Source organism: Varanus komodoensis, unplaced genomic scaffold (genome assembly GCF_004798865.1).
Source record: "Varanus komodoensis strain SLA01 unplaced genomic scaffold, ASM479886v1 scaffold36, whole genome shotgun sequence".
Taxonomy (NCBI): Eukaryota; Metazoa; Chordata; class Lepidosauria; order Squamata; family Varanidae; genus Varanus; species Varanus komodoensis.
Window position 1 is genome coordinate 5,699,041 of NW_025335873.1, and position 13,762 is coordinate 5,712,802.

A 13,762-nucleotide genomic window follows, 5' to 3' on the forward strand; every position below is an offset into this window, starting at 1 on the left:
TCTCCAGCCTTGGTTGAAGGCACTTCATGGCTGAAGCCCATAACTGCAATGGTCCGCCATGAGGGTTCAGGGTTCCTTCCCATTCCTCCATCTCCAGAATGCTTCTTCATAGTTTTCTGAAGCCCTGCTGGCCAGGAAGGAAGGAAGGAAGGAAGGAAGGAAGGAAGGAAGGAAGGAAGGAAAACAGTGTACACTGCAGTTAAATGTGACAGAGAGCTCTGGGTAGATCGGTGCACTGTGATTTTCCTCATCAGAGCATCGAAAGCCACCCCATATGAAGGCAGACCACCAGGGCCTCCGGCCCAGCTTTTGCTGCTTCCTGGAATGAAGCCTCATATTCTTTCGTAGGGAATTATTTCTCTGCAGTGTTCTGCCTGAGACCACATTTAGAACCTGGAGCAAATTCTAGGCCACCTGAAAATCTCCAAGAATTTTTAAAAATAGAATTCTCTTAGCTTGACTGAAGACGCATCACAGGCAGGCATGACTCAGCAGAGAAACTTTCCTTCCTGGAACTTGGCAATTATTTTTTAATCAAACAAAAATACTGCCAAGTGTAATTAATGCATACGTTACTTGTTTGGCCGTGTTGTTAGCATGTCCATCTGCGTGCTGCTCCATCCCACCCTGACATTTAGCTAGCTGTCAGGCCTAGCTCGTTTCTGAATCTGAACCGGCCCGTTCATCCCTGCTATACAATGAATTCTACAGCAGAAAGCAATAAGTTGGCCCACCGGTTTGCTGTGGTTTATTTAATGAGGCCAGTTACAAATTTGATGGTCATAGAGGAAATGGGTTCACTGTAGGGTTTTTTAGTGGAGTGGGGAGAAAGCCAGTGGAAATCGGTTCTGCCTGCCTTTTTTAATGCATTGCTGAACTGCTAGAGACACATCTCCAGTTTCCTAGTTCACAGTGGTGTTTGAAATTGCTCTGACTTACTCCAGGTGCAATAGCCAAACATGAGCCAAGTCAGAAGGAGCTGCTTGCCCAGAAAAAGTCCATTAAGGGGACAGTGCCAGCAACTGCTGGGTCATGGCTTGCAGTGGAAAGTCGCCCCTGCTCTTAAGGGCATGCTTGGCTACCAAAGAGCAGCTTTTGGCATTCTACCAGACCCACCGCTGCCCTTGCCCTTGAGAGCCAGGGTCAGTGGGGAGAACTCACGATCAAGACAGAGCTCGGATGGGGTGCAGAAGGGTTATGGGGCAGACCTCCGGGTCTGCAGTTGAAGGCCTCTGCACCAAGCCCCAGACGTCTCCTTCCAAAATGGTTTCTTAAGGGTTGAGGTCCTGACCACAGTCCGGAAGTGGTCAAGCTAGCTTGCATTCCTTGTGCACTCTCATCTTGAACGACAGCCTTTCAATGAGAAGAACGAGGTAGAAGGTTCCTTGTGTGGATTTTATGCCTGTCTCTCTGGACTCATCTAAACAGAGTGAGACCTGGCAGCAGACCAAATAACAGGCCAGTGCCGAGAGGTCCGAGTTTTGATGTCATTCTTTCACTTCTGCCCCCTGCTGCTGAGGTGAATCCAGATGCCCACAGCTTAAGTGTCAGTACATAGGAGGATCCACATCTTTAGCATCTCTTGAAAAGAAGAAGAAGATGCAAGGAACTGGGGTGAAAACATGCATCCCTGAGTCTCTGTGTACTTCATCCACAGCTAGGTAAGAAGCAGGAATAGCAAGGGCAGGAAAATCAGGCAGTTTCTCATCTCAGTACCCTAGAATGACCTTCTCTGCAGGTGGTGCAGGAAGAGGTGGTCACTGCGGCTGGCTTGTGGCACGGTTGTGAGGGATCAAGGAAGATCCAGTCTGGAATTCCACATTTGCTACGTTATCCTTCTAGCCAAGGAGCATTCGCTGTGGAAGTGTTTTCCTGTACATATCACCTCATAGTGAAGGATGCTTTCTGCTTCCAGAACAGCACATTGACCGATGCACAATAATACTTTGGTTGAGATACATTCATGTGTTCCTTATATTTATGTGTGGCCCTAGTCCCTCCAAAGATCCCAGGAAAACCTCCCTAATCCTTCACCTTCTCCCCTCCATCTCATCCTCACAACACCCTGTGAGCTGGGCAAGGCCAAGCATCCAGGACTGCCCCAAAATCAGCCAGGGAGCTTCATGGCCGGGAGTGGACTCAAACCCAGACCTCCCAGCTCCCCAGTCCAAAACTCTAACCACTAGGGCACATTGGTACTTAAGTGGACTGTGCTCTCCATAGGAAGGCTCTGACCATGGAACTCTTGGTCTGTCTAAGTCCCTGCATGAGAATGGTGCTTCTGTTTCCAATCCGGAATGTGAATGTGAGCAGGAAGGCAGTCCTGGTGAAATGCGCACTATTTCCAAAACCTGCTTTCATGTCAATGGTGCACAGGTGTGCATTTCCACAGGTGTGCATTTCCTCGCATGTCCAATGGCACAAACCCCCTGAAAGCTTTAGCCTCTGTGCGGGAAGTTGGAATGTGGGATGAGAGAAGTGCTCCCATGTTCCTGCTTGCATCTGCACGTGCTCCCTCTTCCACCCCCTGCCCCCAAATGCACACATTCAGAAGTGCAAACAAGATTGTTTGCATTCCAAGGAAAAACTTGGAGAAGCTTAATGGGCTTGACTGGTTTACCCGTCTCCACAGTGGATGGGCAGAGGATGGGGAGGGATTTTGCGGCGTTTGCAACCTCTTGTTTCTCCAGTTGTCTCCCTGAACCGGTCTAGCAAACCTACCTTGTTCAAAGGGTGTTCAAGGATAGGCTGGACATGCACATGGCGGGCATGTCGTGAGCGGAGCCGGCTGGTGCCGGAGGTCAGACTAGATGGCCTGGTGTATCTGTTTCTATGTTACCTTCAAGCAGGTGAGACACATGACCAAGGCTTGTGAATCCAGGAAATCCATCTGCCCCTTCATCCCCATCCATTCGTATGCCCTCTTTCTCCCTTCTCCATCCTCTTCCAGCTGTCTCCTGGAGGAGGAGTCATCACATGCCAGTTGTCATCCCAATGCAGGAGCATCTATACTTGGGTTTCTGAGTTGAAGGACCACAGCTTTGAGGACACATCCGATCTGTGGGTCCATCAGGGGAGTAGACATTGGATCCAGTAAATCCTTCCTAGGATGTCCCAATTTGGGGTCTACTGCTGGCAGATACACCTCACTGGAGAGGTCATCCTTTCTTGCTGAAGATTCATAAGTGCAGAGTGGAGCATCTTGGCAGTGTAGTGGCTTGTGGTCCAGCTGTCCCACCCTAACACGCCTCCCAGCTGGGGCTCGAGGAGACCTCACTGGCTTGGGCAGTATTTCATTTCATCTTGTCCTGCTTTTTGACCTATGGACCTGCAAAGCAGTTCACCACATGCAGTGCAAAATTAAACGGCAGTAAAACTATCAGTGGGATTTAAAAGCAGGAGATAATAGTGAGTAGAGAACGGCCAGATTATTTTGGTCATCTCTTAAAAAGGTAAGCAGAATAAATCTGGTGAGTTTGCTGGGGAAGGGATGGGCAAGCCAGAGAGTTTAGGTTCACACCAAACAAAGGATTAATCTATTCTAGGTGAAAAGGTGCTGTGGTCACCAGCTTTATAAGTAGTCTTTCTGCAGATCTGGTTGCTTTGTTTGGCTATCAAGATGCAATTCTATCCAAGTTGGTTTGGGAATGCTGTAAAACACACTTCTCTCTTCTGCCTAACCATGTCTGGGTTTTGCACCCTTCAAGTGGAACTAGAACTGTATCTTAACACATTTTTAACCTCATCGTTGGGGTGCGTAGCATGGCTGAGACAGAATTTTAATTGTTCCAGAAAGGTTAAGGGGGTTGGGTCATGCGGAATGATTAGATGATGGAAACCTATTGATGGAGTTATGCCAGGAATTCTGACTGGAAAGAGGCAAGAAGGATAGGGAAAAGGATAAGGCTGAGGACGGTGCAAAAGAGAGTTTGGAGGTGCCTGGACTCAAAAAAGGGAGAGGAATGGACAGGAAGCCGCCATGAATGGTTGTTCTAAATGAATGTTTTATTGGGCAATAGATGGTATGTATATAGTGTTAGAGCTTTTCTGTTCATATTTATGTCTAGAAGCAGAATCAGCCTTTTACAAGATAAGTCTCCAGAATGAGGTGGGCATGGGGGGGGGGTATGCATCTTACTTTCTCACCTCAGTCCTTTCCCTGTGGGGAGACCAATCAGCAGAATCCTGTCCTTAGATACCACCACACTTCCAGCCAGGTCAGGTGCTGGAGCTGCTGCAGCTTGTGGGGAACTATTGGCAGAATGCCTTGCCTGGGTCAACGGTGTTTCCCCTGATGTCCCTTTAAGCAAAGGAACAAATGCGAAATGCATGTCGAATGGACAGGGCAGCACTTCCCATGGTGTCCAGAGATGGGGGAAAGAGGGCTTTTGCAGAGGACTGTTCTATAATCCCAGGGATGACCCAAGTGTTCCTTTCCTTCTACCCGTCAAGGGCTGGTGGAGATGCTTTTCCACGAGTCAGAATTCTGCTCACTGTGCTGAAATTTGAACCTGCTCTGCAGTTTATCACCTGGCTCATGTCTCCTTCCTTGCATTGCAGTGAGGTTACAGCTGATAGCTTATACACCTACTGGGTTTCCATCATTTCTGGGACAGAAGAGAGTGAGGCATCCCCTCCGCTTACATACATCCATGGAAGGGGCTATTGTGGTGATGGGATTATCCAGAAGTAAGTGTGGATGCATCCGGCATGACCTTGTTTACTTCTTTGTTTACTTCTGAAGTTTGGATGCCACTGTGTAATTGAAAGTCCTCAGAGTTGGCTCACCCAAGAATGCAGATTAATAGGAAATTTAAAACAATGGGTATAATAATGAAAATCTAAACACCTACAATGCCTGTGCAAAGAAAAATGACTTTCCCAGGCATGGAAGAGGTATCGATGGGAGTGTCAGGCGACCCTCCTTGGAGAGGGTGTTCCATAAATGGGATGCCACAGCTGAGAAGGATTTTTGCTTATGGCTCCTGCTTAACTTCCTTTGGTAGCTGCTCCCGGAACAGGAGCTAAGTAAGAGTCTAAGCCTTCTAAACCCATCCCAGATTGTACCTAGCGACTCCCTTTTGGACCAGCAGACAACTCTGAACCAAAGGTAGCCCACAGAGAAGGTACTGCAGTTCGGCAACCAGAAGGCAGGGGGCCTATAGCCATAAGGGACTCACCCGCCCACTGGCCTACTGCACATTCTCCAAAGACCTGAAGATGAGTCCGAGCAAAGATGGGACTGCAAAACAGTTGACTAAAAGTTGCAGGCCCTCCATCAACTCTTGATTGGCCCACCAACGTACCCCAAGTTTAACACGTATATGATTTAAAGAATCAATAGTATTTGCGTTTGTGGCATTTTGAGTTCTGGATTTTAAATTGTACTGCATGCACATAATATATCCATTATGTGATAATTGATTATATAGTATTTGCACATGTCCACGGTACAGGGAAGCATTTCCGTTAGCTAGTTTCTTTTCTGTTCCCAGCATATATTTCCCTTTTTCCTTCACAAAAGAGTGGTAGAGAGAAGAAAGATTGTCCCCGTAATGCCTGGCGCCTGATGTTATGGAACCCTAGTGTTTCCTCACTCCTTTTTATGTGTTTTATTTTCAACATACGAGTGCCTTTTTTCGTTTTGTTCACAGGGATCTTGAGGAAGAGTGTGATGATATGAACAAGGTCAATGGAGATGGCTGCTCCCTGTTTTGCCGGCAAGAGTTGTCCTTCAATTGTGTGGGTGAGTTTTTCTCTTCCAGCTTCACTGGAAGTTTCAGTGATATGAACACACAGATGCAGAACGAAAGAGCGAGAGAGAGTGGGGGGCAGGGGGTGGGGTGAGCAGAAGAAGACAGGAAGAAAGTAAATATGGCTAGGTTTTCCAAGACCGCAACATCGGGGCAGTTGGCTCAAGAGTCAGTCCAAAATGGCCAGAAGCAGGTATATTGTCAGAGTTTTACAGGGTTTGGGATCCACCCACCAACCTGTGAAAGAAAGTTGGTGCGGGGACAGTGCCTTTACAGCGAGGATGAGGGGCTTGGACCGAGGAGGGAGCTCTGCTTCTTGTATTTTGTAGAGCCCGGAGAACAGGGCTTGGCCTTGGGGACTTGCTGACTGAATCCATAGGCGAGTTGGTGCCACGGACTTCATGGCACCCTTGAGGACACCCAAGCCTCAAAGGCACACGGCAGAGTCCTAGTTCTCAATCTCTTCACTTCCAGGAACAATATGCTTTCTTTGCTCATGCTCCCAGAGATGTTAAAGCTCACCTGGAATCACTTGTTCGTAATTCCAGAGAGCTGCATTAGATAGGCAAAAGGAGAGTAGTTTACTTGTGGAGGAATCCAAAGTATTCTGTATGAACTGGAACAGACTTCCTTGGGTTCCTGCTGGAATAATCTGACACACAATCCCCCAGTAGCACTCACTTTATCTTGGAGGTACCATGTAAAGAACATTTTTGTGCTTCGGCTTTTCAGCGGCACCTGGTGTTTACATGTGTTTAGTTTGTTGCCTGTGTTGCTATTGCTGATATGTGCCATCAAGTTGTTTCCTACTTACGGTGACCCTATGAACACCCTTCAAGATTCTCTGTCCTTGCCAACGCTGCTCAGCTCTCAAAACCATAGTTTTCTTTATGATCTTATAGCTATCCTTCCACCTCTTGTGTCTCTGACTTTCCCAAGCTCACTTGTCTTCTCCAGTGAGCCTCGCCTTCTCATGACATGCCTGAATAACAACAGCCTTGAGTTTGCCATTTTTGCTTCCAGGAAAAGCTCTGGCTTGATTTCATCAAGGACCCCCTGTTAATCTTTCGGTTGGTTCATGGTATTGGCAAAGCTCTCCTCCAGCACCATATTTCAAATGCATCTATTTTCTTTTGGGGTTGAAAAAGGGCTAACCGTGTGCATTTTACATCTGGTAGTTCTTTGCAAGTCTACCTGGCAGAATTGTCCAGGGAAAGATATTTTTCCAAGGGCAGTGGAATTAATTAAGTCCTGGGACTAAGAACCTGTGTTCAAGCAGCTCTAGAATTGCTCCTGGAACCAGAGAGAACAAGATTCAAATCCTTCTTTCACCTCTTGCATCCCTTCCCAGCCTTCTGCACATTTTCAGTTCCTTTGTCCTGCTCCTGAACTGAAACATGGGAAACAAAAAGAACTGCTTGAGAGAGAACTGATTGTGAAGGAAAGGGCAGTAAAAACAATGACACATTTTTGCAAAATGTACACTCATTCCACAAATAACATACATCAGTAATGTTGATTCTATTGGTTGTATTGATCATTTCCTTTTCCACTGTCAATGGTAAATTAGTATAGTAGAAGGAAGAATATTGTATCATTACCTATTACTGTGTGGAAATGTCTCTTGTAATTCATGGGACCTATTAACTAGGCAGTTCCCCCTCTTCTTGCGGATATATACCTACCCGGGGAGGCTAACCCTGCATGGATTTGCCCTTGATATTCATTAGATATTTCTAATGTTCAATATTGAGCAATATCCGCTATAGTTCTTATTTATCTATTCTATGTCCTTATCACCCTGTAACCAAAACTCTCTGCCGGGCTAAATATGTTTGCCTTTTAAGGTGCTGTTACATTTTGCTTTTGAGTCATTGTGGTTTTCCTATCTTGTCTGTCTTGCTGGCATTTATCGCTCAATCAGAAATATGTTTACTAAGGCATAAGCATCACTGGTTAGGTGGACCTGCTTCTTCCTGAAGGTGTGCTTTGGGTTGCTGTCACCCAGGTTGATACTGTCATGTCTTGGCTCTGTTGAGTTCCGCCTTCGCCCTCTTTCTGTATTCCTCCACGACGCTGGATTCAATGGGATTGAGAAATCGATTCTTTCTCTTTTGCCTGCGGTTCAGGCCTGTGACTCTAAAGTCCTGAACCCTCTAAAGCCGATATGTGGGGAGGAGCTTGTGATCTGAGAGGCTGGCTCAGGAGCAAAGGAGAACGGGTGAAGAAAAAGCCTCTGGGGGCCAAAGTGGGCCCAGCTGAAGAAGTTGACACCTTCTTTGAGATGCTAATAAGTGGCCTTGAAGGGGGAATCAAATGTACTTTATCCTTCCTTTTCAGAGGCGATAATTGCTTAACCAGAGATCTTTTGCAAGCCTTGCTTTGCCTTGATTAGCACGGATTGTCCAGCACAATGGCTGGATGGTGTTGAAGCCATCGAAAGGCCCCATCAGTTTGTAGCTCAGAAGATTTAGCAAGTTGATTATATACTTGTGTATCTTGGTTTATGGAAGGCCTACGCTTCCTAGAGCAAAGAAACCCTTTTGCGGTCTCACATCAGCACACAAGACACATGACTGATACCTGTTATTATTTCAGTTTGGGAGCAGGACTGTAGCTGTGGAATCTTATCATGCTATGTATGTGCCAGGACTTGACGTCTTTTCTTTAAGAAAATCCAAAACCAGCATGGTTCTTCTGCCTTTCAGAGTTCTGCAGCTAGCAAAAACCCAGAGGTGGTGCTTAGGGAATATTGTGTAACCCCTTGGATTATCTGGGGGTCTGTTCTGTCCTGTTCCCCATGCTAGTCAATGTCTATGGGGAACCATTGAGTGGGGTCCTCTGAATTCTTGGGGTGTGTTGCCATCAGTGTGCTGAGGACATGCAGCTCTGTTTTGCCTTTTCATCATCCGCAGGTGAGGCTGTGGGTGTGCTAAACTGGTGCCCAGCTGTGATAATGGGCTGGATGAGGGCTACCAGTCTTGATCTAGCCAAGACTGAAGGAGGAAGGCAGGACCGCTCCAACAGAGCAAAGCTCAGGGAACCCAGGTTCCATTTAGATGCCAGGAAGCACTTCCTGACAGTTAGGACCCCGAGGGTGTGGAAGGGGCTTCCGCGGGAGGTGGTTGAGGCCCCATCGGTGCGGGTGTTCAAGGATAGGCTGGACATGCACATGGTGGGCATGTTGTGAGTGGAGTCGGCTGGAGCCGGGGGTCAGACTAGATGGCCCGGGAGGCCTCTTCTGACTCACTCAGTTTCTATGACTGAGATGCTGTTGGAGGATGGTTCCTCTAACCAGATGGAGGTCTTCAACCTGTTCTAGTTGGGGTTGCACTTCCCTTGAAGGAGGTGCTCCTGGATCAATCTTTGTCACTTGAAGCTCAGGTGATCTCAGTGGCTTGGAGTGCCTTCTACCTTCTTTGGCCCTGTGAGTATCCAGATTAGATCACTGTAATGTAGTCTGTATGGGACTGCCCTTGAAGACAGTTCAGAATGGTGGATAATGTGGCAGCCAGATTAATAGCTGGGGCCACAGATTGGAACCCATCAGGCCAGTGCTGACCCACTTGCATTGGCTGCCTGCATGCTTCTGGTCCCAATCCAAGGTGCCAGTTTCAACCTATGAAGCCTTGCATGGCTTGGGGTCACCGCACCTGTTGGAGCACCTCTCCCAATCACAACCTACCAGAACACTGAACTGAACCTCTGGAGCCTGCCTTTGGGTGCTGACTCCAAGGGAAGTCCAGAGGGTGGCAGCAAGGGCGATGGCTCTCTCTGTGGGGCCCCCCACCCCCCGTATGAATCAACCTCCCCTGCGTGGTCTGCCTGGCGCCAAATTTGTCTTTTTTCAAAAGCAAGTCTCCAATGAGGCCGATTCACTATTGGTTGTTGCCCCTGCCCTCTGAAAATCTGAAGCATGCAGCTTTTGAGCCTGGAAGTGCCATATCTCTGATCAAACCTCCTGCCCTCTGACATCATGAGAATATCCCAAGGTTTGGTAGCTCAAAACTTTGAGAATATAGTTTCCTCTTGGGGTGGACAGCTGTCAATCTTGCCCAAAGTTCAAGTCTCCATCAAGGCCCGCTTAGTCCAGCTTTCCTCAGCCAAGTGACCTCCAGATGTTTTGTTCTACAACTTCCAGCATTCCTGCCCTTTGACCACACTGGCTGGGGCTGCTGGAACTTGAAGTGAGAAATAGCTGGGTGAACCAGTTTGAGGATTGCTAATCTAGTCTCTGGAAATACTTAGTAATTTCTGGGCAAGCTTTTTCTTGTTGCCTTTTGGTGTCATCTGGAACTTGGCAAAGGGATACAAAGGGCCCATTCTCATCTGTCATATGTAATTTCTATAAATCGGGGATATTCCATTATTGTTTTCATCCTCCTTCTCTTCCTTCTCCTTCTCCTCTTAATGAAGCTATCGGGACAAGTGCCCCTTAGTTCAGTTTTGTGTACAATGGATTCCTTAAAGCATTCAGACAACCAGGGGGGTTGGGGGATTTGGGGCTACCAGCTCCAGCCAACATGGCCAACAGTGAAGGTTTGGAGGCTTGTAGTCCAAAGCCATCTGGGGGGCTGCTTTCCCCCCTTCCCTGAGTGAATCCTGCAGGTGTGTCCTGAGAAGGAATTCTCTCCAGCTCAACCTGCTGGAAGAATGAAATAGAACGTTGATGGATTTTTATTCCCCACTGGAAAGTAGGAAGGCCCCGTGCCTCCCGCTTGCCATCTAACCCATGTGGTTCTAGGTATGCATCCATCCTCTTTTCTGTCAATGCCCATTTGTATCTTTTAGTATTGTGCCTTGGCACATAGGAGTTGTGTGTTGTCTTGCCCGGACACATTTAGCCTCCCCCACTCTCGGCGCTCCAGGCACCTCGCTTGCCCTCGTTCGCCTGCAGCTCAGTAAGCTCCCTCTTTGTTTTCCTGTTGGTTTCTTCCCCAGCCACCCTTCCATCCCATTTGCCTCCTAATCAGGCCTGGATCAATGTGCTCGGGCCATGGGAGGTAAGGAAGAGTGGAGGGGAAGGAGGCTGGGGGCGGAGGAGGAAGATCTGTGTGGTCTTTTCTGTCAGGCTGCCCTGGTCTACCCCACCCCCCAGCGGGAGAGAGCGAGAGCTGAGAAAAGAAAACAGATAAGATTAATCGTGTTTTGTACTTCTGCGAGTGTGACGGCCTTACCAAAGGCGAAGGCGAAATAAATACATGAATTTTTCTCAGCATCTGGCAGTGCTTCCTCCATGTGGCTGATGCAGCACCTTCACCCAACTGCCCTATTGTACCACGCGGAATTAGATGCTCTTCGTGTTACCTGATGGCAATGGAGCATTGGCTTGTGCTGCATGTGTGGCTTGTTCTTTGCGCATCCCTTACACTCCGCCCCGCTCACACACACATGTCGGGATGTAGCGAAGCTCTGAGAATGCCATCCCTCTACCATTCATGGACGTTCTCCCAGTGACCCCTCTCTTAGAAAGGCATCCTTCTGCATCACGTGCTGAAGAATGCCACACAACAACAGCACCACAGCAACACAAACCAAGGGTCTTCCATGTGACACGGAAGAAGGATGCTGCTGATGCCTCACGTGGGAGAGTGCACCAGAGGCGGGGAGCATTGCTCAGGGAATCCAATGCATCCCGAGCCCAAAACAGATGCCTCACACGTCCCTACCCAAATATAACATGGGTAGGGATGGTATTTCGCAGCACAAGTAAGTGCCACGCCTTCCGTCCTGTAAATAAGTCACTCATCCTAAAGTTCATAGAATCACAGAACAGTCGAGTTGGAAGGGGCCAAGAAGGCCATCAGGTCCAACCCCCTGCTGGTGCAGGACACCACATTCCACCATCCCAAGTGAATGTTTCTTCCTCATGTTCTTGACTGGTTACCTTCACATGGCAGCTTTGCTAGGTACAGGGTGGCGTTTCAGCAGTCCCACCAAGCTTAGGCCAGAGTCAAAATGTCTATCCGTCCCCATTTGGTGGAAACCGTTTCCCATTTAAGGATCTGGCTAAGAGTTGCTTTACCACCCAGAAACCTTTGGGAGTAAAGCTCCCCATCCCCATCTTCATATCGTAGCAATTGCAAAGAAGAGGAACATGCCAAGAACGTCTGAAGAGCTCTGCTGGACTAGACCAGAAGCCACCCCTGGCCTCAGCTCTTTTCCCAGAGTGTGCAACTAGATGCCTTTGAGAAGCCCACAAGCAGGAAATGGGAGCAAATGACGCCTTTCGATATTTACCTCTTGCCTTTTTATGATCAACTCGAACTCAAGGCAGCTTGTAATCACAAACAAAGGTCACAACTCCTCCTCCTCCTCTCTTGAGTACGAATAAGCAGGTTAGAATAATAGAATTATAAAGTTGGGAGATGCAATGTGCATCTTGCAGTGATAGCATCCCTGGCAGATGGTTGTTCAGCCTCTGATTAAATGCCACCAGCAAAGGAGAGGGCAGCCCTTTCCCTCTATCACAAGCTCTTGCCCTTAAGTGTTTCTCCTAATGCTTCCTTGCAACTCCACCCGTTCCTTCTCTGTCACCACAGAGTTTCACCTTCTGCTTCAGAGCCCTCCAGATATTTGAAGAGTATTCGCATCTCTCCCCTTAATTTTGCCTTCAACTGATCATTATACGGCTTGGCTTCTAGACCCCTCAGCGTCTTGGTTACCCTTCTCTGGAGATGCTGTCATTCAGGGGTTGGCCTCCTGTCTGTGTGCCCCTGGTTGCTCTCCCATCTTAAGCATCTTCATCTTTAAACAGGCCTTGGACTAGAGAACCCTTCCAATGGAGGAGAGCTGGGGAGGTGGAGTCTCTTGAGATGCTGGCCCCATCATTCATTCATTCATTCATTCATTCATTCATTCATTCATTCATTCATTCAAGACTTTTCTATACCATCCCATACTTAGATGGCTTGGGATGGTTTGCAGCCACTGTGTTCAGTCATCATTGATCAGGTGGCTGATAGGCACTGGATCTCCATGAGCACAAGTTGCTCAGTTGTGAAACAGAGAATGGCTTCAGATCAGGGGTTGCCACCTGACAGCTCTACAGATAGAGAGCCATCCGCTGTGAGTCGAAACCTGACCACCCTGCACGATACACGGAGAAGAACGCACCAGGTGTCCCCCTCTGGTTTCCTGCCTGTGTCTCTTTGAAGATGTCTCTTTGCACTGGCCCATCTCACAGTAAATTTGAGGCAGGCCTCATTACCCCTGCCCCCCACATGCTTTTGTGAGTTTAGACCCGCCTGCCCTTCTATCCTCTTTCATAAATCAGGTCTCCCACCACTCCACTTTAATCTTATTGTTTCAGGAGGCAGCAGTGCATTCAGGGAAATGATTAATATTCATGAGCTCTGTTTCGGAGAGGATCCTCTGGGGAGGCCGAAACATTAAGTGAGTGACACAAACCTAATTTTATACATCTTTACTCCCCCACCCTTCAGACTTCTTTTCCCTGCCCCTTTCCCTCTCTTTGTCAGTGAGGTAATGTGCTTAAAATAAATTGATAGTTGACCATCCATATTCATGGCAAGAATGTTTTCCACTTCTCAGCATCTCTGTGCTGCTCCTTCTCACACCCCTGCAAAGAAACTGGAGGTTCATGACAACCACTGGCCTCTCTTTAGACAAGATTTGTATTTTTATGGGATTGTTTTGTGCGATGATCTTCCTCTCCTCCTCTTCCTCCTCCCTCTGGCTGGAATGATAAGCAGAGCGTTCCCGAATCATTCCATGGGCAGTGCTGGTTCAAGACCTTCTGCTGTCTGTGGAGAAAGGCAAAATGAGTTCAGTACCCCAAATTTCAAGCAGAGAAGTGACTGTTTCTTACTTTAACACTGGAGAAGGACAGCAATGCACATCTCACCTGAGCTGATGATCAAGTCCTACAATATTTAAAGAACACCCATTGCAAACCAAAGGTCACACTTCCGTTGCCACCACTTTTAACATATTGCTGAAATACTCTGCTGCCTGGGATTCCATCTTCCTAAACCTGGGGTATTGGG

The 13,762-nt window shown here is 47.8% G+C and overlaps 1 protein-coding gene across 2 annotated transcripts in view; it reads left to right on the plus strand.

The window, feature by feature from the left end:
- PAPPA (pappalysin 1) overlaps positions 1-13,762 on the plus strand; it is a 140,218-nt gene that overhangs the window by 34,538 nt on the left and 91,918 nt on the right. For both annotated transcript variants that reach the window (XM_044440146.1, XM_044440147.1), the window contains 2 exons: positions 4,561-4,689; positions 5,655-5,746. In XM_044440146.1, coding sequence (XP_044296081.1) covers positions 4,561-4,689; positions 5,655-5,746 — 221 coding nt within the window. The remainder of the gene's footprint in view (positions 1-4,560; positions 4,690-5,654; positions 5,747-13,762) is intronic.